The sequence below is a fragment of the Globicephala melas genome, chromosome 19, assembly GCF_963455315.2.
Source record: "Globicephala melas chromosome 19, mGloMel1.2, whole genome shotgun sequence".
NCBI lineage: Eukaryota > Metazoa > Chordata > Mammalia > Artiodactyla > Delphinidae > Globicephala > Globicephala melas.
The window spans coordinates 44,926,410-44,953,383 of NC_083332.1; the positions used below are offsets into that span (position 1 = coordinate 44,926,410).

A 26,974-nucleotide genomic window follows, 5' to 3' on the forward strand; every position below is an offset into this window, starting at 1 on the left:
TTGCAAATGAAAGGTTTGGGTGATCTCTAATGGATCTCTTCCAGTCAACATTAAAGGACAGATTGAAAACTGCAGCTCCAGCTGGCGATTTTGTGGGACCACATGAGGTGAAGTTAATAGAATAGGGGCTCTGGAATCAGAGGGAGGTGGGTTCCAGTCCTCTATCACTTCCTACTGGCTTCAAATTCTTTATGCCTCAGTTGTCTGCCTATCAAATGGGAATAATAACACAGCTCTTGTGTTGTTTTGAGATGAGATTAAATGAGGTGGTTAATGTCATGCTTAGCACAAAGCCCGGCACAGTAACTTTTAATGCTCAGCACCTATTGTTAACTATTATTATCCCTCACCTCTGTATCGAGCTTTTGTGGTGCAGCAAACATTTGTCTTATTAATTGTATGACAACTTCACAACAACACAGGGAGGCTCGGTGATTATTATTCCCATTTGGAAGGTGGAGAAACTGAAGCTTTGAAGGGGGGGGGGCGGGGTCCCGCCCAGTGAATTGATTTGCAGATTCACGAACTGATGGAGATCTGAAGTTAAAAAGACAGAAGTAGTTAAAGAGTAAAATCCTTTCTGGTCCCAGGTGTTAGTGAGCCACCGCGAGGCTGGTATTCAAACCTGATGGTAATAGGAATCATGGAGCCCTATCCGCTGCTCTGACTCTACAATCCGGTCACCGGGTCGGCATGAGGCTGGGGGGCGGGAGCGGGGGCGGAGCGTCCGCCCAAGCCAGCGGAGGAAGCCCGAGGCCTTTCCGCGCCGGTCATTGGCTGCGGCCGGGCAGGTGCATCCTCAGCCAATCAGCGGTGCCGGAGGCGGGGCCGTCGAGGCTCACCTGGCTCCCGCGGCACTGCCCAGCTCAGTGGCGTCCGGAACCCTAAAGCACCTGTGAATTCGCGGAAGTTCTGCCAGACTCGAGCCCGGCCCAGCTCGGCCGGACCATACTCGACCCCCGCCCGGCCCGCCATGGGCCCTCCGTGCCGCAGCCTCTCTGCGCTCCTGCTGCTGCTGCTGCTGCAGGTACGTTGGGTCCCCTGACTTTGCAGGAGACGCCTTCCGGACCCACCAACCGCACCCCGGCCCCCAGCCCCTTCCTCTCTTTCGTCGTCCCTTCCTCTCTCCTGTCATCCCCAGTCCCTCTTCTTCCAGGAAAGTTTGGGTACAAAGGGCCTGAATGGCCTGGAAACTGCGCCGCGCTCTGGATTCCACGGAGAAGGGAGTGGGAGCGGGTGAGGGTGAAGGGCGAGCGCGGCTTTGCCTACTGCCTCCCGCAAATGCCTGAGGTGGGGGGGCACGCCTCACTGCAGCCTCCGGGGAGTCGGGTGGGCTAAGGGCGGGCAGCGGAGGGCATGGAGTAGGGTGGGCGTCGGGGTATGGGATAGGGGAGCCCTGGTGCAAGTCCGGGGGGAGCCGGGAGTAGTGGGAACGACCTCTGAGGTAAGGCAAGGGGAACCGATAGATAAAGAAGGCACCTGCCCTGTAAAGAAAGGGTGGTAAATAGGTATGGGGACGTCCCCGGGACAAGAAAGTAGGGTCAAAAGGGGTTGGAACGCCCCTCGGTCTGAGGAACTGGGCTTAAGAGTGGGAGCTCTCCCGGTATAGGGAAAGTGGAATTTGGAAGCGTAAAGATGCCTCCAATGAAATTAAAAAGGAGACTGGAAGGAAGGGGGTGCTAGGTCTGGAGAAGGTGACCCAGCAGCCGCCTCTCCTGGGAAGTCCTGGGGGCTTGGCGGCCACAGGTTTCCGAATGAAAGAGTTTGGCGTGGCTGCCTGCCCGGGGGGATGGGGATGGGCATGGGGGTGGGTCACTCCCACAGTCCTGGCGCCGGGAGCGAGGGAGGGGAGGCACTGTTGGTTTCGGTGTGGGCGGGAGGGGACCCTCTCAAGCCACCCGGGTTCCATATCTTTCTCCTACCCCAGGTCTCATCGTGGCTCTGCCAGGAGCCGGAGCCCTGCAATCCCGGCTTTGGCGCCGAGAGCTACACGTTCACCGTGCCCCGGCTGCACTTGGAGAGAGGCCGAGTCCTGGGCAGAGGTGAGGGCGCGCCGCAGTTGTCCCTGAGCGGGGTGGGGTGGGAGTGGGGAGGGTCCGAGAAATTGCGCTCCCACACCCCTGGGCTGGACTGGGCGAGCCCCTTCTTCCCTGGCTCAGGTGACACCCCTTTGTAATTTACACAGATGCAGGGATCTAAACTTTTGCCAAGATAGAGCAGTTGGGGTTGAGGGGGCTATCTTGTATGGTTGACTTAGTTATGGGGGGCACTTATTAGAGGCCTTCAGTGTGTCTCATATTGTCCTGACCACTTTATATATATAATTTTTTCAGGGCTACTGATTCTTTTATTTTTTTACTTTTTAAAAGTTTTGGTTGCATTGGGTCTTCATTGCTACGTGAGGGCTCTTCTCTAGTTGCGGCGAGTGGGGGCTACTCTTTGTTGCGGTGCGCGGGCTTCTCATTGTGCTGGCTTCTCTTGTTGCAGAGTAGGGGCTCTAGGTGCGCGGGCTTCAGTAGTTGTGGCTCGTGGGCTCTAGAGCGCAGGCTCAGTAGCTGTGGTGCACCGGCTTAGTTGCTTCGCGGCCTGTGGGATCTTCCTGGAACAGGGCTCGAACCCATGTCCCCTGCATTGGCAGGTGGATTCTTAGCCACTGCACCACCAGGGAAGCCCATCCTGACCACTTTGAGACAGTCTATCATTTCAGGCTGCAGAAACCTGATGTGTGGGAAGAGGGTGGGGGTGGGTGGTAATTCCCATGGTACAGATGAGCAAATGTGAGGCTCAGGAGGGTGGAGCCCACTTGCCCCAGGTTCAGCAGAGCAAGAATCTGAGCTAGGACCTGACTCCTAGGCCCCATTCTGCAACATCTCTGGGATGACTGAGGAGCCCTCTCTTAGTCACCAGACTGTGGCTTTTGCTCATAGAGATGAAAACATTTTGATACAGGTACCATTCCCCCAAGGAATAATGGGGTGTGTGTGTTTGTGTGTGTGTGTGTGTGTGTGTGTGTGTGTCAAAAACCTGGTAGCTCTGACTCAGGGAATGAAAACGGACACAGTGTGCCTCTGGGTCTTATCACTGTGATAATCAGGATTCTAGAGTTTGCTTTGTTTCACTTCACTATTGCCCAGGAGTGAGAGCAAGGGAATGTTGGTTTCTCTTCTGGTTTCACTGATTCCCAGGCGCTTATTTCCTACCAAAGGACTTTCTCTTCCCTCTTGATTTAGTTGATAGGGCAAGTATCATAACAATAAAAGAAACACTTTTTGAAATGAGAAATCACCCACAATTCCCCTAAGGCAATTCACTGTTTATTCTTCCAGTCTTTGGCCATGTGGAAAATCTACAGCAATCATGCTGTTGTCTGAAATTTTTTTTGAACTTTGAAAGTTGTTCCAACAGTAGGAGACTTTTTTTTTTAAACAGCTTGATTGATTAAACATACTTGCTTTTCTGAGTCACGTCTGTGTTGTGTGGAGCTTTCTATTGGGTCAGAAAGGAAGTGTTGTCTGCCTGGTTTTGCAGTGGGTCCACCATCACTCGGCCAGTCTCTGCTTGATGTTCTGCCTGGCCCTATGCTGGGCCCCCGGGAGTGATTGAGGAGATATAGGGATACTTCATCCCTGCCCCTGGTATTTCACACTCCAGCAGGTTGCTAAGAAATGTCCCAGGACCCGCTTAGAGAACATTGTGGGACATGGGCACTTAGGTGGCAGAGTGTGGGTGCCCTGGGGTGTTCTGATGGGTATCAGTGGGCAGTGAAGACTGGCTTCTGGGATGAGGCAAAGTTGACTGAACCTTGAATTCGGGGCAAGGGTTAGAAATGGTGTGTGCATCTGTGTATGAGGTGTTGCAACACAGGTGTTGGTCACTTTATTTTCCTTCACCAAGACATCTTTGTAGCACCAAGGGTGGGTTAGTCTAGTTTTTATTCCCATCACCACCACCACCAAGCTTTTGTATCTGACCAGTAATAATATTATTACATGTTAATAATAACATAAATATTATTATTAATAGCCCCACCTATTGGCTTTTGAACCAGACTCTGGGACAAGCGCTTTACCTATTTTACCTCATTGAACTGTGTGACGGGGGGGTGGGGTGGGTACCATTGTTATTTCTGTTTTGAGATGAGGAGACTGAAGCATAAGGCAATTTCTTGATCTGCTCAGGGAGCCACAGCCGGTCTTTCTCCCATTCTTCACGCTTCTCAATAATCTCGAAAAGAAAAAGACAGAGGGTATTTGGGGAATTTGTGTCCATCGTGAAATAGGCCTCATCCTCCCTATGTACCCTGGAGAGCAGAGGTGTTGATAGGGCAGGACCCCGAGGGGGCTGGTGGTTATGGAGGTGGGCCAGACCTTGTGGGAAGTGGAAGGGGCCTATAGCTGGTCGTGTTGGTGGGAGAAGTATCCTCTGGAAGCTGCTTGTGTGGCTGGTTCCAGTTCCCTTTATGTCCACGTACCCAGCCCCAATCAACAGATTTCCTGACATGTAATTTTTTTGGCCTTTTTGGACGATGGGGTCTCCTACCACTCCAATGTGGAATCAGATGAAAGTGCCCTTCTGGTAAAATCACACATGCGATCTCAGGGAACTGGCTTTGTGATTGAAAAAGGCAGCCAGGATTTAGGGAGGTGACCTCATTCTCTTTGGACAGTCCAGGAAGATGGAGGCATGCAACATTAGTACCAGGTTTAAACATTGGCCCTGTGGGGAATTTGCTGCATGAGGGTCTGAGAACAAGGAGCCTATTGCGTTATGTCCACAGGTGGCTGAAGAGTGTCACATATAGGGTTTTGATTAAACTTAGGGGATCTTGGGGTGGTTTTCTGGGGTCGTTCCTGCGCCCTGTGAGAAGGCCAACCTCACAGTCTCACTCAGCTTTGTGTTCCTTTGATTTCTCTCTACGTTTTAGAATGGAGAACGTACATACAAACGACACCAAAACCACAACTGTAAACTGGTTCTTTAGAGTTTCTGATTATTTTCCTTTTTTTTTTTTTTTTTTTAAAGCACAAACTGGTTTGAAAAACCCAGGCTGTTAGACAGTTTCCAATCTCAGGATAATACTTGTGCACTCAGCTTTCAGTTGATTGAGGGGTGGGAAAAAAAGCAGGCAGGCTTTCAAACCGATGGTTTCCTTGCTTTGCTTCCTCCTCCACCTGACCTTGGGCAAACAGGGCTTATATTTTGGGTTTGAGCTCTGATTGCTTGATGGATTGACCTTGCTCACAGGCATCCAGCTGTAAGGATTAAATACACCCATTTCCTCCTCCTTCTAAAAGATGTGCTGAAAGGTGATGGAAACGGTATGCAGGCCCCCTCATTAAACTAGGCTTTATCTATCTATCTATCTATTTATTTATTTATGGCTGTGTTGGGTCTTCTTAGCTGCATGCAGGCTTTCTCTAGTTGCGGTGAGCGGGGGCTACTCTTCCTTGCAGTGCGGGGACTTCTCATTGCGGTGGCTTCTCTTGTTGCAGAGCACGGGCTCTAGGCGCGCGGGCTTCAGTAGTTGCGGCACGTGGGCTCAGTAGTTGTGGCACGCGGACTCTAGAGTGCAGGCTCAGTAGTTGTGGCACACGGGCTTAGTTGCTCCGCGGCATGTGGGATCCTCCCCGACCAGGGATCGAACCTGTGTCCTCTGCATTGGCAGGTGGATTCTCAACAACTGTACCACCAAGGAAGTCCCTAAACTAGGCTTTAAAAAACAAATACAGAAGCCTGCTTTGGGGTCACCTTACGTCATAGGATCCCTACTCCCTCATCCCTCCAACTCCTAAACATCACTTCCCTGTTACTCACATCTGTGTCAGTGGTTGGTGCAAATCTCCCTGGGGAAGGAGACTAATGAGTCATTCTCCTGCCCTTGCCTTTGTGTCTCACAAGGAGTGGCAGAAAGTCCTGAGCCCTGCAAAGCCATCTAAGGAAGGCTGGCACCTGCTGCTTCTGTACGGGGCCTCTAGACCTGCCTATCCTCTCAGCCAGGTGTTTATGGAAATCCCTGTTTGCTTTCTGGGGCTTTTTATTGGGTGAGCCTTTTCCTCCTAAATGCTCCTTCTAAGCCTTCCAAGTGCAGCCCCAGATAAGCCGGATGCTGAAGCAATCAGCTCTCACATCTCCCAGAAGCTGCCCATACCCAGAAATCCCTAAGAGACACCCATCACAATCCAGACTTTCTGGGTTTCCACTCTGCCTCAACCCCCATCTTCTTTCAGGGCTGTAGGCTTTCAAGGAAGGGAATGGGCTAGGGCTGGTCAGGATAGTTCCGTGAGTATGAAAGACCAGGTATGAATTTCAGCTACTAGCTGTGTGACCTTGGGTAAGTCACTTTGCTTCTAAGAGCCTGTTTCCCATCTGTAAAATTGGGGGGTGGGGTGGGCAATAATACTTACAGGTTTGTTGTGAGGATTAAATATGCATATTTGTTTATTCGTTTAGATTCTCTTGTCAACACACGTGGGTACCTATTGAGTGTCAGCAGTGGGCTGGACCCTGGGATTACAGTAATGAATAAAGCCGAGTGGGCTGAACGTAAAGTGAGTGAGAAGGATGTTAAGGAAACAGGAAGGAGTCATTCAATGGTGGCTCATATTTCTTAGGGAAAGAGTAGGCACTCGTATTATTTTCAACAAATGAATGAATGAATGCATATTTACTACCTCATACCTTGGCTTATTTTCTTCCTCTCAAACTGTGGCCTTGGGCCAGCGCTCAACGTTGATTGTAATTGGCAGGGAGAGCTGCGTCTGTTAGAACTTTCTAAGATGCTTGTGAAGGCTGCATGCCCAGCCAGTGGCTCTTGCAGCCAGACCATAGTGATAAGTGTGTCCCAGGGATACAGTGTACTTAGTGCTTCCCTCTGAAAGCCACGGAGGGCAGAGAGGGGAGACCTCAAACCCGATTCTGGAAATGGAAGGGCAGTTAGACACTTTAAAGTGTTTTTTTTGTCTTTGGTCCATTAAAAAAAAATGGTGTCTCTCTCTCTCTCTCCCTCTCCCCTCCCTCTCCCCTCCCTCTCCCCTCCCTCTCCCCTCCCTCTCCCCCCTCCCCTCCCTCTCCCCCCTCCCCTCCCTCTCCCCCCCTCCCCTCCCTCTCCCCCCCCTCCCCTCCTTCTCCCCTCCCTCTCCCCTCGCCTTTTCTCTCTTACTATTGTAAGTTTTCCTTTTATATACTTCAGCTTTTGCTTGTTACTGTTGGGAGCGTTTTAAGCCCCCTCTTTCTGCATTTTTCCTCTTCCCTTTCCTTCCTGTATCTACCTCAGTTCTCCACTCCTCCCCCACCTCCCAAGGCCCAAGAACATTTAGAAGGTTCTTGAGTCAGACTGCCTAGATTGAAATCCAGGTAATGCCCCTTGCCAGCTGAGGGACATTGGCCAGGGACTTTCTAAGCCTTAGATTCCCCTTCTGTAAAATGGGCATAATAGTACCCATGTCACAGTGTATATTAAGTGCCCAATGAATATTACATATTAAAGCCCCTGGAGTATTTGGTGCCTTCTGTTTGAGACTCTCCCTTGTTTTACCTTTGGTTCAAACGTTTCCCTGTGCTCTCTCCCACCCGGCAAACCAGCCAAACCAGTTTCCTCACTCTCCCTGTTTCTGTGTTAAAGCAAACACTGCTCTGCAAACAGCAAACAGTGACTAGACCAAAGTGCCCTTTGCTAGGAAAGGAAATGCTGCGGTGTTTTCTTGCTTGCCACTGTGCAGTGTGCTTGGGAAGGGCTGGAGTGGGGTTGTCTGTGGACCTGCCCATGAATATTGTTCAGAATTGGGGTGGGAGGAGTGGGCAAGGTACAACTGGGTCCGGGTGGGGGGGTGCAGGAAATCAGGGTGACCTTGAACCTGGCAGCTTTTGCTTGGTTTTTAAACATATTTCATAATACACATGGCTTAAGGGTGCCTATCTTTTCCCCATTGCCAAAAAACGCTCTGCCCCAGCCTCTGAGACCATGGTTTACCCACATGGCTAAGCATCAGATCACCTGGAGCACTTCAAAAACCTGAAAATTCACTGAGCTGCAGTCTCTGAAGGTGGGGTTCTGACATGGCATTTTTAAAAGCTCCCCAGGAGTCCGCTGCCACCTGATTCATCGCCCTGGACAACTCCAGTGGCGAGATCAGGAATGTTTGATGAATAAATACCCAGTGCCGGCCAGGGTGTGGGCATCTGGTTGCCCATCCTGAGGCCAAGGATCCAAGGGCACCCTTGATCAGGGAAGGATACGGCTGGTCGACCTGCCGTGCCGGTGAAGGAGAGCTCTGCGGGCGCAAATTAGAGCAGACGGGGTGGAGATGGGGGGTGCCCAGAGAAGCAGCCAGTGCTGGGGGCCCTCAGGGAGATTCCAGGAATTCTCTGATGCGCCCCCTCCCTCAGTGGCTAATTCCAATATACTGGAGAATGTCACTGGGGTGGGAAAATATTCAGAGGATGTTTTCTGAGCGAGGGGTGCTCAGTTCTACCCCCTGGATCTTGGTGAATGAGAGGACATCCTGTGCTGGGAATAGAGGAGAAAGTAGGAGCAAGTTGGGGAAGGAAAATTTGTTCTTGGTTAGGAAAGTGTTAAGTTTGAAGAACCCAGAAGTGGCATCATCTTGAGGGTATTTGGGAATCTCAGGGCTGGAGCTTGGGAGAACAGCAGGCACCAGTTTCAGTAGGAATTTGTATAGGGCAGTGGTCTTTTTTCCTTAGTCTTGTGTCAATAGATGCAGAGGTTTTCCAGGGACCCCACACTGGAGGAAAACATAATGGAAGGGCTATGCTGAGAGTATTTATTTGGAGGCGGCCAACAAATAAAAATACAAGTATTTGTTTCTAACCAGTGTCAGGAGTGGGGCCTGCAAAAGTGGGTCCTCACAGACCTGACAGCTTGGTTAAGCCTCACGGTGGCCCAGGACGGAAACTGTCATTATCTCCTACAGACTCAGAAGTTGGACAACTTGTCTGAGGTCACCCAGCCAGGTAGTGGCAGAGCTGGACTTCTGTCTTCTAAAACCCGTGCCCTTTCCCACGCCCTCGACTGCCTCGTTGCCAAACTGCATCTCCAGTGAAACTAATTCACCTTTCTAAGGCGAGTTCCTCCCGCCCTTTGGAAAAGAGGTCTTTACACCTTTTGCATCTTGCTACTTTTAATTGTGTTGCTAGAATTCAGGCTTTTTTTTTTTTTTTTTTTTTTTTTTTGCCTCTGAAGCACCTCTTTTGTCTTTCGCCTCTGAGCCATTTTCAGCCTCTGTCCCTTTTGACTTTCACTTCCTAAAAATGCTAGGTGAACTGCACTTCTTTTACTTTCTTCTTTTCGACTTTCTGAGTCTCTGAAAATGCAATTATACTGGTATTCATGGTGGGTTGGGAGGGAACATGTCCTAAACAAACTCATGTTCCAAGTGGAACCAACTCAAGGTGTGGGCACCAGGCAGAGGTCTGGCTGTGGATCTGTCCACACTGGGAATAGACGGAGTGTGCCCAGATCCCTGTGAGCTCAGATGTTACTGCTGGGAACTTCTGGGGTCTGCCTGAAGAGTTGAACCTGTTCCCATGAGGAAAATCATAAATGGTGGCCAGCACAGGACCCCGTGGGATAACTGGCCAAGGTCTAGATAATAATTAGTGGGCTTTGTAATTAGAAGAGCTTGTAACAATCCAACAGCCTTTCAGATTTATGATACTTGGGCAGGTTGAAGGCTAAGAAGAACACCTGTTTGTGTGGTTTGGTACTCAGACTCCCAGGAGAGTTTTCCCCAAAGACGTTTTTGAGTGTCTTCACCTCGATGTTGCAACAGCCTCCTTTCTGGTCTTCTTGCTTCCTCTGCCCCTCTACCAACAGTCTTTTCTCCACTCAGCAGTCAGTGATGGTTTTTAAAATTTAAGTTAGAAAGCATCACACCTACTCAAAATCCGCCAGTGGTTTCCCATTTCACACATAACGAAAGCCAATGTTTTCTATGACTTACAAGCCTTCCATGATCTGCTTCCCCGCCCACCTCCACCCCTTACCTCTTGTCCTGACTGTACTTAGAACACACCAGGCACATTTCTACCTCAGGGCCTTTGCACTGGCTATTACCTCTGTCAATAACAGTTTCCCCCTGCTACCTGCATGGCTCACTCCTTTATGTCTTAACTTCTCTGCTCAAGTGTCACCCTCTCAATGAGGTCTTTCTTGAACACCCTATTTGAGGCAGTAACCCTTTCCCCCTTCTTTGCTTTGTTTTCCTCTGTAGCTCTTTTCACCATCTAACATGTATTTCACCTGTCTATTGTCTTTCTCCTCCCACTAGAACAAAAGCTCCAAGAGGGGGACTTCCCTGGTGGTCCAGTGGTTAAGACTCCATGCTCCCATTGCAGGGGGCCCAGGTTCGATCCCTGGTCAGGGAACTAGATCCCTCATGCTGCAACTAATATCCCACGTGCCGCAACTAAGACCCAACACAGCCACATAAATAAATAAATATTAAAAACAAAAAACAAACAACAAAAAAACTCCAGGAGGCCAGGGGCTTTTGTCTTGTTGAGTTCACCGGCTGTATTGCACCTGGAACTGTTCCTGGCCCATAGTAGGTGTCAGTAACTATTTGTTGAATGAAGGAATGAGGTTTCAGAGTGTATATATAGGTCCGTACATATCTTTTGCTTTTAGAAGCTATTCCACTATGCCTTTTTCCAAAAAATAAAATGAGATCTAATTGACACATAACATAGTAGTTTCAGGTGTTGTCGTGCTTTCTGTTTTAAAGAAAAGAGGGAACTTTCTCAGTACCAGCCACAGAAAGGACACAAGGAGAAGGGGATGTTCTCAGGGCATGTGTCTCCACTTGGCACTCCCCAGTTTCTCTGAGCCCTGCACACTGCTGGTGTAACCTTACCTCATTGTCTTGTCACAAAACAGCTTGCAGTCTAGAGTGTAAAGGTCAGATGAGCCATTTCTGCCCCACACTTCTTGGTGTAAGGAAGCACCAGATCAAAATCTAAACAGAGATCTGAGCCGCCAGGGCCATCTGTTTGGTTTCCTATTGTCTGGTGACACCTTCCTTGAGCAAGGCTTCCAGATACACCCAACACCTTTCTCCTGGGTATCGGCAGCATCCTTCAGGCCCATTAATTGTTCAAGACCCAGTTTCCATTCTTCCAGTTTTTGGCAATGTGCAGGAACCTGAAGGGAGCTTGTAAAGAGATGCAAAAAACTCAACGACAATGATCTACGGCTAACTCAATCATCTCACGGCCAAGACAAAAATCTCACAGCTCCGAAATTCATCTGATCAATAAATATTCACTGAGAGAGTATTATAGGGTAGTATCTTATAAATCTTTATGTAAGATGCATCACTTCGCCTTCAGCAATATAATGCCTAATAGGCAGAGTTGCCAGATTGAACATCAAAAATATAGGATGCTTTATTTGCCTTCAAATGGTTTGTATCAATCATTGCTCAAATTAAAGTGGCCACCATCTGCAAATGGAAAAAAAAAAATACAGGATGCCCAGTTACATTTGAATTTCAGGTAAACAATGACTGATTTTTTAGTATCAGTATGTCCCATGCAATATTTGAGACATACTAAAAAAACTGTTTCATCCTCTCTTCTTATCCTAAGCAACATTGTACAGATAGTACTAGTACATACTATGTGTCCAGAACTCTTCCCAGATGCTGTCTCTCTCCCTTACACCTCACAAAACTACTGAGAATTGACAGACCCTGAGCAGCTGCGTGAGAGAGTGTGGTTCACTAGGACAGGAAGTGGGAGAGCCTGGCCGCGTGTTCAGTGGCTGTTGGACTCCAAAGTCTGTGCTCTTTACTGCAAGAAAAGCCAACTAACCAGATGGTCTGTGAGCAGCCAGCTGAAGGTGATGGATAGTTCCTGCTCTGAATGTCTCGGGGAGAGAAGTCCCTTGGGACGACGGAGGCATTTGTTTGTTCAAGGAATAAATTTGTTGGGCACCTATCTAGCACTGCACTAGGTGTTGAGGATGTAACGGGAAAAAGACAAAAGTCCCTGTCCTCTTGGACTTCCTTCCCTTCTAATTGGAGGAGATAGGAGGAGGCAATTGGATGGTGGTCTATGGAAGGGAAAGAAAACACTGCAGGAAGGGTGATAAGAATTATGTGTGTTGGGGTGGAGGGATTTGGGGGCTGGAGGGATTGGAGAGAGGTTGTCACTAAGGAGAATGACATTTGTGTAAAGACCTGAAGAAGTGAGATGCTCGATTGGTAATTAGGATTGGGCTGTTTCTTGAGAGAGCTGGACTTCCCACATTCTTTAAGTCCATATTGGTGCTATTTTAAAAAATTAATTAATTAAAAAAATTAATTTATGGCTGCGCTGGGTCTTCATAGCTGCGTGCAGGCTTTCTCTAGTTGCGGCGAGCAGGAACTACTCTTCATTGCTGTGCATGGGCTTCTTGTTGCTGTGGCTTCTCTTGTTGCAGAGCACGGACTCCAGGCACGTGGGCTTTACTAGTTGCAGCACGCGGGCTCAGTAGTTGTGGTGCGTGAGCCCTAGAGTGTGCTGGCTTCAGTAGTTGTGGTGTACGGGCTCAGTAGTTGTGGCATGTGGGCTCAGTAGTTGTGGCTCGCGGGCTTAGTTGCTCCTTGGCACGTGGGATTTTCTCACACCAGGGATTGAACCCGTGTCCCCTGCATTGGCGGATGGATTCTTAACCACTGGACCACCAGGGAAGTCCCTTGGTGCCATTTAAAGACAATACTCTGGGCAGGCATTTTTCTAGAATAATCCTGAGAGCTAATTGTTACCACATCTCCTTTAAAGGGTATTGGATTCAAACCAGGATCCAGTGTTCTTTCCAAGCTACCCCTCCCCTTGGCCTGTTGCCCAAGAGGAGTATGGCTTTACGTCTAGTTTATGGCAGAGGGATGAGACTTCTCTGGCAGAATGTTTTTGGGGCGGCGGGGCGGAGGGGTTACATGTATACCAGTGTCCCAGGACCTGCTAGTTAGAATGAAGCCTGGTTTCAGTATGAGGATTTTCAGACAGCAAACTTCTTCCCCCACAAATTCTTCATCACAATTGTGTGGGAGTCTTTGAAAGGGAATGATTTGACCAACTTGTTTGTGGAAAAGTTGTGGCTTTTCCATAGAGAACGTCATCACTTGAGTCAGCTTGGGACAATAACCTGGGCCCTATTGACAGGTGGGGCGGGGCCCTGAATCACTGCCATCCTGGTGAGGTTATCAGTATCAGAGGTTGAATGACTCCGTGACATCACCCTCTCATGGTCACAGGTACTTTAGGTGCCTGCTCTTACTCATATCCCGGGAGATACTGGCCCTAGATCTTTGCACTCTTAACAAGAAACCTGTGGTCTTGCAGGAATGACTGGGTTCAACACCTGCTTGGTTAGGGTCATGTGGTTGGTTTCATTCCCACCCCACCTCCTGGGCTAGTAATCATGACTAAACTCTCTGGAGAAATGAGAATTTGTGGGTGTACTTCCTGCACCTTTTGCCTTTTCAAGTCTGCATTTATAAAGGAATGCTCATCTATGCCTTGCAGATGGGTGTTTCAGAGCTCGTCAGAGTCTTTGATTTTGAAACTTCCATGTAAATTGTGCTGATTTTTCTTTGGACTTTGGAAATTTTAGTTATGATTTCTCTTTCTTTCTCTCTCTCTCTCTCTTTTGTTTTTTCCCCTTGCTAATCCTCTTGCCTGAGCCGTGGGAGTACTTAAGACTTTGGGAATTAAATACCTGGGAAGGCTGTTCAGCCTAGGAAACTGTACATCACTTACCAGGTGTGAGGTTTTACTCCCAGTTTCAACAGAGATTTGATGTCAAGGTTGTGGCTTTAATCTTCAGCATTTATTTCTCTTTTAACCTGTGAAATGAAGGAATCAGCCTCCCTAAGCCTCTGAGAGTGAAGATGAATTGGGGAGAGTGGTATGAGAAACAGGTTCGCCTGGGTTCAAATCCTGACTCAACTCTTGCCTTGAGTTACTTAACCTTTCTGTGCCTCAGTCCCCTCACTTGTAAAGGGGGGATAAAATTGTAGTTCCTACTTCACAGGGTTGCGATGAAAATTCAATGAGTTAACGGACATAAAGTGCTTTCAGTGCCTGGCACATATCAAGTATTGAGTTTTTATTATTAGACGTTTCTGCTTTAGTCTTGTGTCAAGGGGTTAAAAAAAATGTGTAAATGCTAAAGAACGGAAGGAGCCAGAGAGAACTGAGGATTAGAAGGGCTGCATCCCCTTGTCACTTTGCTTCAAATGCAAATTGTTTGTCCACAGGTCAAGTGCTGCTGTCCAGGCAGGCAGACCATCACCAAGTGACTGCACTGATTGATAGTCACACCTACTTGGCTCAACTGTCCTATGAACTTGATTCTAGTATTACCTTCAGTTTACAGAGGGGGAAACTGAGACTCGGAGAGAGTTAGTGACTTGCCCAAGGCCACAAAGCTAGCAAATGGCAGGCAGGGATTTGAACCCTGTTCTGCTGACCCCAACGCTTATGCCACCACCAGTGCACCTGTACCTGGCTGGTGCTTTTCTGTGAACTCCAACTTCTCTCAGATCCCTTTCATAACCCATTGTTATTTTATATTTTTTTCCCTTTTTTTTTTTTAACCCCACATATGTTTACTTATTTATTTTTGGCTGTGTTGGGTCTTCGTTTCTGTGCGAGGGCTTTCTCTAGTTGTGGCAAGCGGGGACCACTCTTCATCGCGGTGCGCGGGCCTCTCACTATCGCGGCCTCTCTTGTTGCGGAGCACAGGCTCCAGACGCGCAGGCTCAGTAGTTGTGGCTCATGGGCCTAGTTGCTCCGCGGCATGTGGGATCTTCCCAGACCAGGGCTCGAACCCGTGTCCCCTGCATTAGCAGGCAGATTCTCAACCACTGCGCCACCAGGGAAGCCCTCCCATATTTTTGAGTTAGGTATGTGTAGATTCTTATTGCTCCCTACCCCACCCCCTTTTTAACACACTGTTCTGCACTTATTTTCTTGGCTTGATATATCTTGGAGTTTTTGCTCATTTATAACTGCCGTATAGTGTTCTACTGTATAGTCAGTCCCCTCTTGATGGATACTGGATGTTTCTATTTTTTCACTGTTACAAGCAATGTCAAGAGCATTTTAGATGGTGTAAGCAGGAGGGCCTGTGATGTGAAGATCTCTGGCCTCTGGGATTGTTACCGATCACAGAGGACAGATTCCTCCCACGGCCAGTCCTGGGCATCGGAGAGGTGCGCGTGGTTTTCAGGGTTTCCTGATGATGCATGAAATAGGGTCAGCATTGGTATCAAATCACAGGCACCTTCTCTCACCAAAACTGATGTGTTTACTCTTTCAGGGGTCTTTGCCCTGCCTCCTGCTGTGCCAGTAATTCTGTTCTCTCCCCATGAGCCAGCATCCTTAAGCCTCCCTGGGCTGGGAGTTGGCCTTTGAGGAAGCTGAGAACCAATGAATCTGCTTTTGAATACTTGCAAAGGGTCTCCTCCACGTGGTCCCATGGAGAACGGAGTAAAAGGAAACGGGGCAGAAATTGCAGCAGGAGGGACTAGGGTAAGACTTCTGAGGTTGGTTTGAAGCACAGGGAGTGCATTTCTGGAGACTGACAGCCCTTTCCTGATTCTGACACCAAAAGCACCTGTGGTCACACCGGGAGCATCTTGCCTGCTCCACCTCACTCCCTTGCTGCTGTAGCCCTGTTCCATACAGGGAATTCCAAGGTCTCTGTAAACCCTCATAGGCCCTCCCCCTAGAGGAAGAGTTAGAATTGCTTAGCACTAAACTCACAGCGAAAGAATATGTTTTAAAAAATCCATATGTTTTAAAAACTCCAGCTTCATCACCTTTTGTTTGTTTTCTTAGATGAGAAAGAACAGCTAGAGTTGGATTCATTCATAAAAATCCATTCTTTGGGGGCAGAATTAGAAGAGGCTTTAAGAGTCATCTAGTTTCTTAGTTTATACATGAATCGGCCAGTTCAGCGAGGTTAGGTGGCTGGACCAGAGTCACACAGCTGATAGGTGTCAGAATTAGAATAATAATAATATTGTGATTAAACAGGAACCATAATTTGATCACACCCGTTTATTGAGTACTTAAGCTATTCAGGTAGGATCTCATTATTTAATCCCTGCACCAAACTGTGAGGTAGGTGCTATGACAGTTCCATCTTCAAATAATAAAACCAAAGCCTCTGGAGGTTATTGGCTGATCCAGGGTCATGGCTGGTGACAGTGACAGTGACAGTGGGATGGAAAAGCCGTGCCTCCCAGCCTGGCCTGCTTTTACCCCTCCCTGAGCTCAGCAGCTCCCTTTCTGAGAATATCTGCATTCTAGAGTCTTCACTTTGGCCTAGAAAGGAACCTCTGGATCTCCCACGCAGCCCCCTAAGTCCTTTACCAGTTTTAGCCCTTTGGGTAAAAAGCTTGGAGATCCTGCCTGCTCCTTTGGAAGCACAGACTAAAGGGGACACTTTGGGCTCCGTTTAAAATCTGAACGGTGAACTGTGTCCAGAGACTAACGTTTGCAAGCAACCATTTCAGAGCTTCGTAGGTTCTTTTGAATTTTTTTCTTTTCTAAAGTGCCACGGAAAGTTTCTTCCTTTTCACTTTGGGGCTGGGGCAGGGGCACGGGGAAGAGGGTAACCCAGTTAACTTGCAGGAATGCCAGAGCTTGTTGACCTCCCTACCAAGCTGGATGTGAGGGAAAGTATTTTGTTTTTAAGAAATGTCACGATGGTAGTAATGGATTTTTTTTTTTTTTTAAAGAGGGAGGAGTCTTGATCCGATGGAGATACACAGGGACATATTATTTACAGATGGAAAGATAAGGGGTCTGGGATGGGGGTGTAAATGTAATAAGACCACCGTGCGTCATGTTGTTGGTACGTGGGGCTCATCATACTATTTTCTCTACTTTGAGATATGTTTGAAATTCTCTGTTGCAAAGCTTAAAAAGATCATTCAAGGAAAACCTGAATAATCATCTGTAAGTGAAAGTTCAAACACCCTCCCCTTCTCAGGTGGCCGACATGAGCGATTTGGCATGCATCCTCCCAGACATTTTTCTAAGGGTTTACAGAACGTGTGTGCCCATATTTGTGGGTTTTTGAAAAACTGGAGTTTTCCACAAATGGCAGTGTAATACGTAACCCATCTCCCGCCTCTCCTTTACGATATGCCCGGGAAAATTTTGCACGTTAGTCCATGGAGCTTTTCCCCCCTCATTCCCTCTAACTTCAGAAAGGTGTTTCTACTAGCACAGAAACCAACCAGTTTCCCTCAGTACAGTGTTTGAGTGCCTACTGTGTCCTCTGTGTCAAGTCAGGAGGTTTCTCCTGTCCCGAGGGGCTTGGAGACAGGCGAGGGGTGAGGGGTTTGGAAATGAGGGGAGGAGCATTGAAACGCTGGGATGCCAAGTTATCAGACAATGGGCGCATTCAGAACCCAGGTGGGGGAAGACCTGTGTGGGCTGGAGCAGCTGGCGGAGCTTCTGCAGGGGCAGCTGGGGAGCCGGGTCTGGGGGGTCTGGGGTGTTGGGCGGGGATGATATGCCAGAAGCCGAGATGGGTGGGGAGGGACCTCCCGTGCAGATTCTGGGAGCCAGAAATATGACAGAGGGGATGTTTGAACGGTGACGCAGGTAGCTGAGGTGAAACTGAGCTTCCCGCCCTGGAGGCTACCAGGAGAGTGAGGGGCTACGAGGAAACCCCTTCCCGCCACCAGCACCATGGCTATTCCAGCCTGGCCTTCTGAGGCTGACAGGGCCTACCGGGGCCATAGAAGGACTGTATAATGTGTCTGCTGCTGGCTGGCTGCTGGGGCCCTGCGGGCAGAGACTCAGGCAAGCTCGGAGAACCCGGGGAACAGGAGTGGCAGGTTCTTCTCCCTCTGTCTGCCCTGGGGCCACTGGACGGAGTCAGTCCCAGGCCCTGCTGGGGCCATCTGGAGTGGCTGTGGAGAACCAGAAATGAGCTGCCCCATCCATGTGGCCCTCGGGCCAGCGTGGTCCGGCCTGGTGCTTCAGACTTGAGGCCGCCCCACCTGGCTGTCCCTCAGCCACCCCACATGCTTATCCAAAATCCACTACTCCGTCCCCATCTCAGCAAATGGCACCACCTGTTCTTTGCCATTCATTTGTTCGTTTGTTCATTCATTCATTGAATAAATAATGATAGCTATTATGTACCAAGCACCGTTCCAGGACTGAGGATGCAGGAGGGAACCAGACACATACGGATCTCTTTCCATGTGGAGTTTGTATTCTAGTGTGTTGATGGGAACAGGCAAGAAACGTAAATACGTGAAACATTTAGGGTGTTGGGTGGCGACAAATATTTAGAACGACTCTGAGTGAGGAGTTGCTGGGAAGCAGTGGGGTGGCCTGAGAGGGCCTCACTGAAGGAGACATTTGAGCAAAGATCCAAGCGAAGTGAAGGATAAGGATGTATGTGGGTAAGGGTGTTCCAGACCCAGGGAGCAGCAGGCAGAGGCCTGAGGCAGAGTGGGAGAGCCAGGAGGCCGGTGTGCAAGGGATCCGGGGCAGGGGTGATGGAGGAGGGCAGGGGTAGGGGCAGGTGGTCAGTGCAGAGGGCCTTGTCTCTTCCCTTCAGTCCAGATCCACCCCCCACGTCCTGCCAGTTCTGTCTCTTCACCACACACCTCCTGCCACCCTCATTCCGGGCAGTGGAATACTCAGTGGGTAGTTTGAGGGGGCTCCTTCCATGGGGAGGATTAGGCTGGTGGTTAATAGCTTGGACCCTGCCCTCTGGCTGCTCAGGCTCTGTAGCTGAGCACAGAGGCCTGGGGCGTCTCCCGGGCTTCTCATCGACTTGGGCCAGTGTGGCCTTGCTCACGGATTCACATTTCTAATGGTGCTGTTGGTCCCTCCCTAGAGTACCTAGGCTCTCTCCCACCTCCACCAGGACACTTTCCTGTGCTCCCTGCCTGGCTAACTCCTCTCTCAAGCCCAGCTCAGTGGATGCTTCCTCCAAGAAGCCTTCCCTGATCTTCCACTCCCAAGACCTGGGTCAGGACATTCCCCCTCCTCCCAATACCTTCTCAGGTTGGGATTCCCTCAGTTCTCCTTTCTTCCCACCCACCAGGCTGGATGCCCTGTGAAGTGTCCTCAGCGTGGCACCTAGAAGGTAGTTGACTCTCAGTGAGTAGTTGTTCAAGGGACTCTTTGCTGTGGAGAATGAGGCTGCAGGGTCCCTGGGGATGGGGGTGACCTATCTATCTGTTGGGGACTTTGGGGTGTAGTGCATTATGATGTGGACGAGGAAGCCAGATTCCTAGATCTCTTATTTTTTCCATTGATTTTGCTCTTCCTCTTCTGAAAAACAAACCAAAAAACCCCACTTTCAGCTGAGCTTAGATGGCTACCCCTCTGGTCATCCCTTTAAACCATAATGGGAGCTTTAAAAGTTTCATCCTCCCCCTCCCACCATGACTGTTTGCTTCCTAAAGAGAAATCAGTTGTAAAAAGCAGCTTAATTTAAAGGGTTCAATTCCTGCTTTTTACGTTGAAGGGAAATTAGGGGGACAGCTGCTGCTTTTCTGAGTGCTTAGCATCAGCCAGCCACTTGAGCCCCAAACTTAACTTTCCTGCCTCTTGAGCCTGCCCTGTGCGGGGCATTCAGCCTGGACCTTGGGAAGCTGAGACTACAGGTGAAAATCCCCACCCTCTGTGCAGAATGTCCATTCTAGAAGGCGGGACGGGGTGGGGGGGGGAAACAGACAGAATAGAATGTTAGAAGGTGGTTGGTACACCCCTGGGGAAAAAGGCCGAGTAAGCAGGGTGGGCGGGAGAGGAGTCTTGGGGGTGGGCTTGCACCTGTAATCCTGCTGTGGCCACAACCTTTTGACTCCCAGGCCCATTTCCATTGCACAGTTGAGAGGTTGGGGTTTAGAGAGGGAATGATAGCATTACCTAGGGTGCCTGGGCAGTTGAGGAAATGGCTGGGAGGGTGAGGAAAACACGGAGGAGGGGAGAGGGAACTGCCTTGGAATGTGGTCACCCTGGCTCTGCCATTTGAAATGCTGATGAGTTAATTAGCAATTGTTTACAGGCTTTCAGCCCTAGAGTGTCAACTGTCTTTCTGGGAAACTGTTCTCAGTCTTTTAAAGAGCTTCAAAACCACCTGCGGGACTAATTAAAAATGCAGACTGCTGGGTCTCACCCCCTCAGAGATTCCAATTTATAAATCTGGGTTGGATACAGGACTCTGAATTTTTAAATAAGCCCTACTCTGCTTGAGCTGGGGGGTCACAGGATTGCACTTCAGACCTGGGCTAGAGTCAGGCTCACCCACAAGACTTAAAAGAACAGACTTTGCGGGTCCTTCCCTCCAGAGGTGAAGAAGTCTAAGGGGACATGGGGGATTTTTCCCCTGAAACACACTCCCCAAGTGATTCTTGGTGGTGGTGGTGAGGGGGGTCTATAAACCCACCCAAAGCTATAGACAAGATGAGGGTGTGTGAGCATTTTTTGGCCTAGAGTCAACAGCTTTCATCATATTTTGAGACGTTCAGGTTTCCCCCAAAGAGGAGGAAATCCTCAAAAGAGGATTTTTCTGCCTTGTCTCTGTGCAGAAGAATCAGTCTGAAGTCGGAACCCGTTTCAGGTCCATTGAGGCAGGAGTGAAGGGAAATTAATTGTTGAGGGCTGCAAACTCCCCGTGTGTTCTTGGAGAAGCAAATATGTCTTGGAGAAGCAGGATGTCTGACAAACAGCAAAAACTGGTGGAGGAAGAATTCCAGTGTATTTGGAGAGGAGAGCTTGGATGGCCAAGGGGCTCGTTCTCCCTCCCTCCCTCCCTCCCTCACTATCGTGTATCCATCCGACCATCCACCCATTATTCATTCTTCCATTCGGATAGTCACTGAGCATCTGCCGTATCCACGATCTCAGCGATCTCAGCGATCTCAGCGATCCAGGCTGCCAGAGCAGGCAGGGCAGCCTGGATAGTTCAAGCTGGTGGATGACTTGACAAGTTAACTTGGTTTTGGACCGAGGTGTCACTTAACGAGTCTGCAAACACAGTTCCCTAATTTATGAGTCGCCCAGCCCAATATTAAAATGCCTCGCCAAGCCCTGCTGCTGTCCTGGCGAAGCCAGCGTGAAACTCAAGTGGAGCAGAAAACAGATCCAACACGGAAATATGGCAGCTGCAGTTTCAGGTTTAGGTCGGGCCAAAAAGGAATTTTAGGGACTTTCCTTGCTGTGGACAGGGAGTAAGTTTGCTTTTCTCTTTTTGGGGGGGGTGGGTGGGTGTGGTTTATGATTAATCATGTGGAGTTTGATAACAGATTCAGTGACTATGTAACGCATTTCAGATATTTGAAACTAAATGCACTCCTGAAATTTTAGAGAGGGCAATTAATCATGAACCTGAGGACTATTGAGTTGTCTTTGCTTGCTATTAAACAGGCTTTCCCTAAAACAGGCGATTCATCTCCTTTTCTTTCCTTTTTTAATAAGTATTTCGGGACATGTCAAGACTTTCAGATATTTAACACTTTTTAAAGATTTATTTTACTCTAATGGGAAAATTCCCTATTGTAATTGGATCTGGTTTCTCCTTATATTTTATGCCTTTTTCTCAGCTAATCTTCCTCAATGTAAGTGTCACATAATTAAAGGGCATTATCAAGAACCCGTCAGTTATTGATACACACTTGGTATTATGTATATGAGTTCATTTAGTTTTCATACCAACGCTATTATAATTATTCCCATTTTGTGGATGAGCAGACTGAGGCTCTGCAAAATGGGATTAGTAGTACCTACTTCACAAAGTTACTGGGGAGATTAAACAAGATGAACAATATAGAGTGTCAGGCATTCACTGGGCACTCAGAAATAGTAGCAGTTTTTTACTATTGATATTTGTAAAATATAATAGCTATTTTTATTATTAACATTGATATAGCTCTTACAATATGTTGGGCATTGCCCTGAACATTTGCATTAATAATATATAATTCTCCCCATCACTCTGTGGGAGTAGTAAGTTCTAGACTCCATTTTTGGATGAGGGAATTATTTTTTTTATTTTTTGGCTCTGCCACAGCTTGCGGGATCTTAGTTCCCCCACCAGGAATTGAACCCCAGCCCTCGGCAGTGAAAGCGCAGAGTCCTAACCACTGGACCTCCAGGGAAGTGCCTTTCAAGACTTCTTTTAAGAACCTCTTGTCCCTGTTGGTCTCTTTCTTCACTTTGTTCATTTCTACCTCATTCCAGTGACGAATTTTAAAGGTGTGGGGTAGGTACCTAGATATATAATATGCCTGTCTCAGATAGGGATAGGGAAATGGATAAAGGACAAATAAGGATAAAAGATGAGGACAGGAGGAAAGTTGAGTAGCCAAATGCTTGCCACAAATCCTCTATCCCTGCTGAAAGCAGACCATAAATTTGACTCTGAGCTTCCTACCAGTCAAAACAAAGAGTGAAATAAGATTAGTTGCATGATTGGGTTTACATGTGTTAAGCATAAATCAGTGCTTTAGCCAGGAACTTGGCTGCTCCAGAGAGCTCGTGCCCTCCTGAAATTCTGGCAACACCTCTTTTTTTTTTAACATAAATTTATTTATTTATTTTTGGCTGTGTTGGGTCTTCCTTCGTTGCTGTGTGCGGGCTTTCTCTAGTTGTGGTGAGCGGGGGCTACTCTTTGTTGCAGTGCATGGGCTTCTCATTGTGGTGGCTTCTCTTGTTGCGGAGCACGGGCTCTAGGCACGCAGTCTTCAGTAGTTGTGGCATGTGGGCTCAGTAGTTGTGGCTTGCGGGTTCTAGAGCTCAGGCTCAGTAGTTGCGGCATATGGGTTTAGTTGCTCCGCAGCATGTGGGATCTTCCTGGGCCAGGGCTCGAACCTGTGTCCCTTGCATTGGCCATCAGATTCTTAACCACTGCGCCACCAGGGAAGCCCAACACCTCTTTATTTTGGCCGTGCTTTATTTTGGCTGCGGCGTGTGGGATCTTAGTTTCCCGACCAGGAAAACTAAGCTAAAACTTCCTGCGTCCCCTGCATTGGAAGCACAGAGTCTTAACCACTAGACCTCCAGGGAAGTCCCCTGGCAACACCTCTTATGCTTCCCATTTGTACTTGTCTTTATTATACAACTAGTACACGTTTGTTGTAGGGAAACATTAGAAAATGTAGATAACTACGAAGGGAAAAAAGATAAAAACTGTGCATAGTATCACTATCTAGATAATCATCACAGGAAACATTTTGGTGTATATCCTTCTAGAAGGTTTCTGTTACTATATCTTATAGGTTGTAATATAATATAAATGCATATTGTAGCAATAATAGGTAATGATGGAGATTTTACTAATACGTATCATTCCCCAGCACTCTGCTGCCTCAGGCCATTGTGCCTGCGGTTCCCTGAGCCTGGGACATCCCTCCCCCAGGTGTCCCTGTGGCTCTGGTCCTTACTGCATTCAGGTCATTCAGGTCGCTGCTCCAATTTCACCGTCATCAGGGGCCATCTTGTATAATAGTACATGCCCATACCCTGTCACTGTACCCTCTTTCCCTGTGTGTGTGTTTTCCCCCATGGTCCTTACTAGTATTCAAATTAATATTGTACTTTATTTACTTGTCTCCCTTTCTTAGAATGTGAGCCCCTTAAGGATGAGGCTTAGCTGTTTTATATATTGCTGTACTTCTAGGGCTCAGCATACTACCGTGCACATAGTAGGTCTTCAGATATTTGAATAAGTGAATTCCCATACGTCTCTCTTATGTCTGTATTTATTACAGATATGATCTCTACCAGTAACTACTAATAAAAGCTTATATAAGTGTTTTATAGATAGAGATGTGTGTACGTGTAGGTAGTTCAAAACTGTGATCGTGCTATGCTGTGCCTACTTAACACCTGCTGGCTGCTTCCAGATTCCTGTGAGGAGTGTTTTGTGCACTTGGCTTTTTTTTTGTGTATGTGGTACGCAGCCCTCTCACTGTTGTGGCCTCTCCCATTGCGGAGCACAGACTCCGGACGCGCAGGCTTAGCGGCCATGGCTCACGGGCCCAGCCGCTCCGCGGCATGTGGGATCTTCCTGGACTGGGACTCAAACCCGTGTCCCCTGCATCGGCAGGCGGACTCTCAACCACTGTGCCACCAGGGAAGCCCTGCACCTGGCTTTTTTCAGGTAATAGTCCATCTTAGGGACATTTCCTCGCAATCAGTTCCATGTCCTATCTTGGTCACTATTCTGTTTTTTTCACCTCTGCCCGAGAATCATAGTTTCAGAGCTGGAAAGGCTCTTGGGGGCCATGTAGTCAAGCCCTTTCTCTAGCCTAAATGGTCAAGCTGCCTACCTGCCGGCCTGTGAGCCGTGCCCACCACTACCAGGTGTGTGTCCCGGGGAACTGCCTCCCACCCTAAAAATGTCACCTTCCTGACTCAGGCCTGCTTCCCATGGACACCACTCTGGGCTAGGCCCGCTCTGATCACATCCTCCCATGGGGCTAGAAGAACCTCAGAGGTCAGGGCTTGACCTTTTCTTTTCTATCCCCTCTTCCCCTTCACGTCCCATGCACAGTACTCTACTGTTTATAGATGAATAGCTCCACACCTGCCTTCCGTCAATCCATGTGTATTCATGGCCTGCGTGTGCCAGGTACCGGTCCCAGGACACGGGTACTGCAGAGAGGGGAACACACCAGGCCTCTGCCTTCAGGGAACTTCAGTTCTAGTGTCTAAATAGACATTAACCTGTAAATAAATAGGATTTCAGGGCATGGCACATCTATGAAGGAAATAGAGCAGGGAAATGGTGTGAGAAGTAACTGGGTGGGGAGGGGCCGCTCTAGCTAAGAGTGGTTCAGACAAGTGGTCACAGGGAAGTGTGTGTGGTGTGTAGTGGTGGGAAGGATGATGTTGTGGAAGAGCAGGAAGAGAATCCCAAGGAAAGGAAACAGCAAGGGCCAAGCGCCTGAGGCTGGAGGGTGCAGTGTGCTGGAGGACGGAGAGGCCAGCGTGGCGAGGGCCTGGTGGGTGTGGGGGTGCGGTGACAGGTGGGGGACGACACTAGAGGGGCAGGAGGAGGCCAGATCTTGTCTCTGGTCCAGACGGTCTCTTCTGAAGGACAGAGAAATGCCTGCGCATCAGCTTCCACCCAGATGAAGTGATGCGAACCAGTCCATTCGGCTGACGCATCCTTCTGGTTAATCAGGGAACCTTTGCCCTCAGCCGGAGGAGGCTCTGTCTGTTTCTTTTGGAAATGATGAGCAGGAGAGCAGACCATTAAGTTTGTTCAGTGAACATGGCTTAGCTGGTTGTGGGCTCTGTGTCAGAAGGAATTTGGGGTGGACGGTTGATAGAAATGAGTTGCTGTCCACAGTATCCTGCCTTTCAGTTCCACCTGAATCAGACCTCCCCTTGCTGCTTGTTCGTACATACGGCTCCCTGCCCCAGCATCTCATTTTTTCCTATCTCTGAAATAGCAGCTAACATTCATTGAACTTTCCTGCTGGGTCTGACACAGTGCTAAGGGCTTTACATGGATTAACGTGCTGAATCATCCCACCCCCTTAGGAAGTAGGGGCCATCAACATCTCTGTTCTACAGGTGAGAGAGAGGCAGGAGGTGACATTACGTGCCTGAGGTGGCGTAGTTGATAAGGGGTGAAGATTGGATTGAACTCGGGTCATCTGACCTCTCACCTGGGCTCTTAACCACTTAATACCCTACTGTGGCCCTGTATTGCCCCGTGGTGGCCAGTAGTCCTGGACTCCTTGCGCACAGGTCACTGTCTTTCACAGCTCTTATCCTCCTCTTGCCAGGCATGAAGGACAGGGCTCCATCAGCTCTCTAAAGCCCCATCTCAAATTTACAGTTTGACAATGGCTGCCCCTCCTAACCTCTTAAGAGAGGAGGATGTGTCTCTTTAATTAGTCCACTAATATAGAGAAGGATAAGTCTCTTTAACTAGTCCACTAAGATTAGTAAGCCACAGACCTCTCAAGGAAAGTTCAGTAAGTGTTTACTGAGCATCTTTTATGCACCAGGCTCTGTCTGCATTCAGAGTGAGGGACCAGCATTGACTGAGTGCTTACAGTGTGCCCAGAACTGGGCTAACCTCTCCCTGCATAAGCCTTGTGTAGACTTCACCACGCTCTGGGAGGTAGGAACCACACTTAGCTCCCCTGTAAAGTGACAGAGGCCTTCTTAAAAATCGCCACACTATGCAAAATCACCCAGTAAAAACCAGAGCTTGGGGCTTCCCTGGTGGCGCAGTGGTTGAGAGTCCGCCTGCCGATGCAGGGGACACGGGTTCGTGTCCCGGTCCGGGAAGATCCCACATGCCGCAGAGCAGCTGGGCCCGTGAGCCATGGCCGCTGAGCCTGCACGTCCGGAGCCTGTGCTCCACAGCGGGAGAGGCCACAACAGTGAGAGGCCTGCGTACCGCAAAAAAAACCAAAAAAAAACCCCAGAGCTTGTGGGGAAGTGGCTAGGGACACATCACTCAGAAACTTCATTGTGATACTTTATGTATTTATTTTGGCCGTACCATGCGGCATGAGGGACCTTAGTTCCTGGACCAGGGATCCAACCCATGCCCCCTGCAGTGGACGCTTGGACCCTTAACCACTGGACCGCCAGGGAAGTCCCCATTGTGATACACTTTAGAAAAAATAACAGTCTGCTTATGGGTGTTAAGTCTGAAGGGTTGCATCTTGTGAGTAACTGTGGAAGGAGGATAATTTGTAAGGAAATGGAAAGTTGTAACCCCAATGGAATGGGTGTGGCACATACCACGCCAGGAACTGAGGTAGTAGGAAGTTACGTGTGTTTTGTGCATTCCTCCGCTTGAGCTGAGCACACTTTTCTGCGTTCACGTAGTGCTTCTCGCAGACAAAATCACGCACATGAGCAAATTTGAAATTTGAGTTATGCTCAAATTGTTCTCTAATAAATCATTCATGTTGCAAAAACACTGCATTTTCAAAACCAGCATTAGAGAAGAACTGACTGT

General features: G+C 48.7%; 1 protein-coding gene across 1 annotated transcript in view; it reads left to right on the forward strand.

Moving 5' to 3' along the window:
* Positions 1-803: 803 nt before the first annotated feature.
* The window catches only part of CDH1 (cadherin 1), a 78,649-nt gene continuing 52,478 nt past the window's right edge, over positions 804-26,974 (forward strand). The window contains exons 1-2 of the mRNA XM_030863543.3: positions 804-1,027; positions 1,928-2,042. Coding sequence (XP_030719403.1) covers positions 974-1,027; positions 1,928-2,042 — 169 coding nt within the window. The 5' untranslated portion in view covers positions 804-973. The remainder of the gene's footprint in view (positions 1,028-1,927; positions 2,043-26,974) is intronic.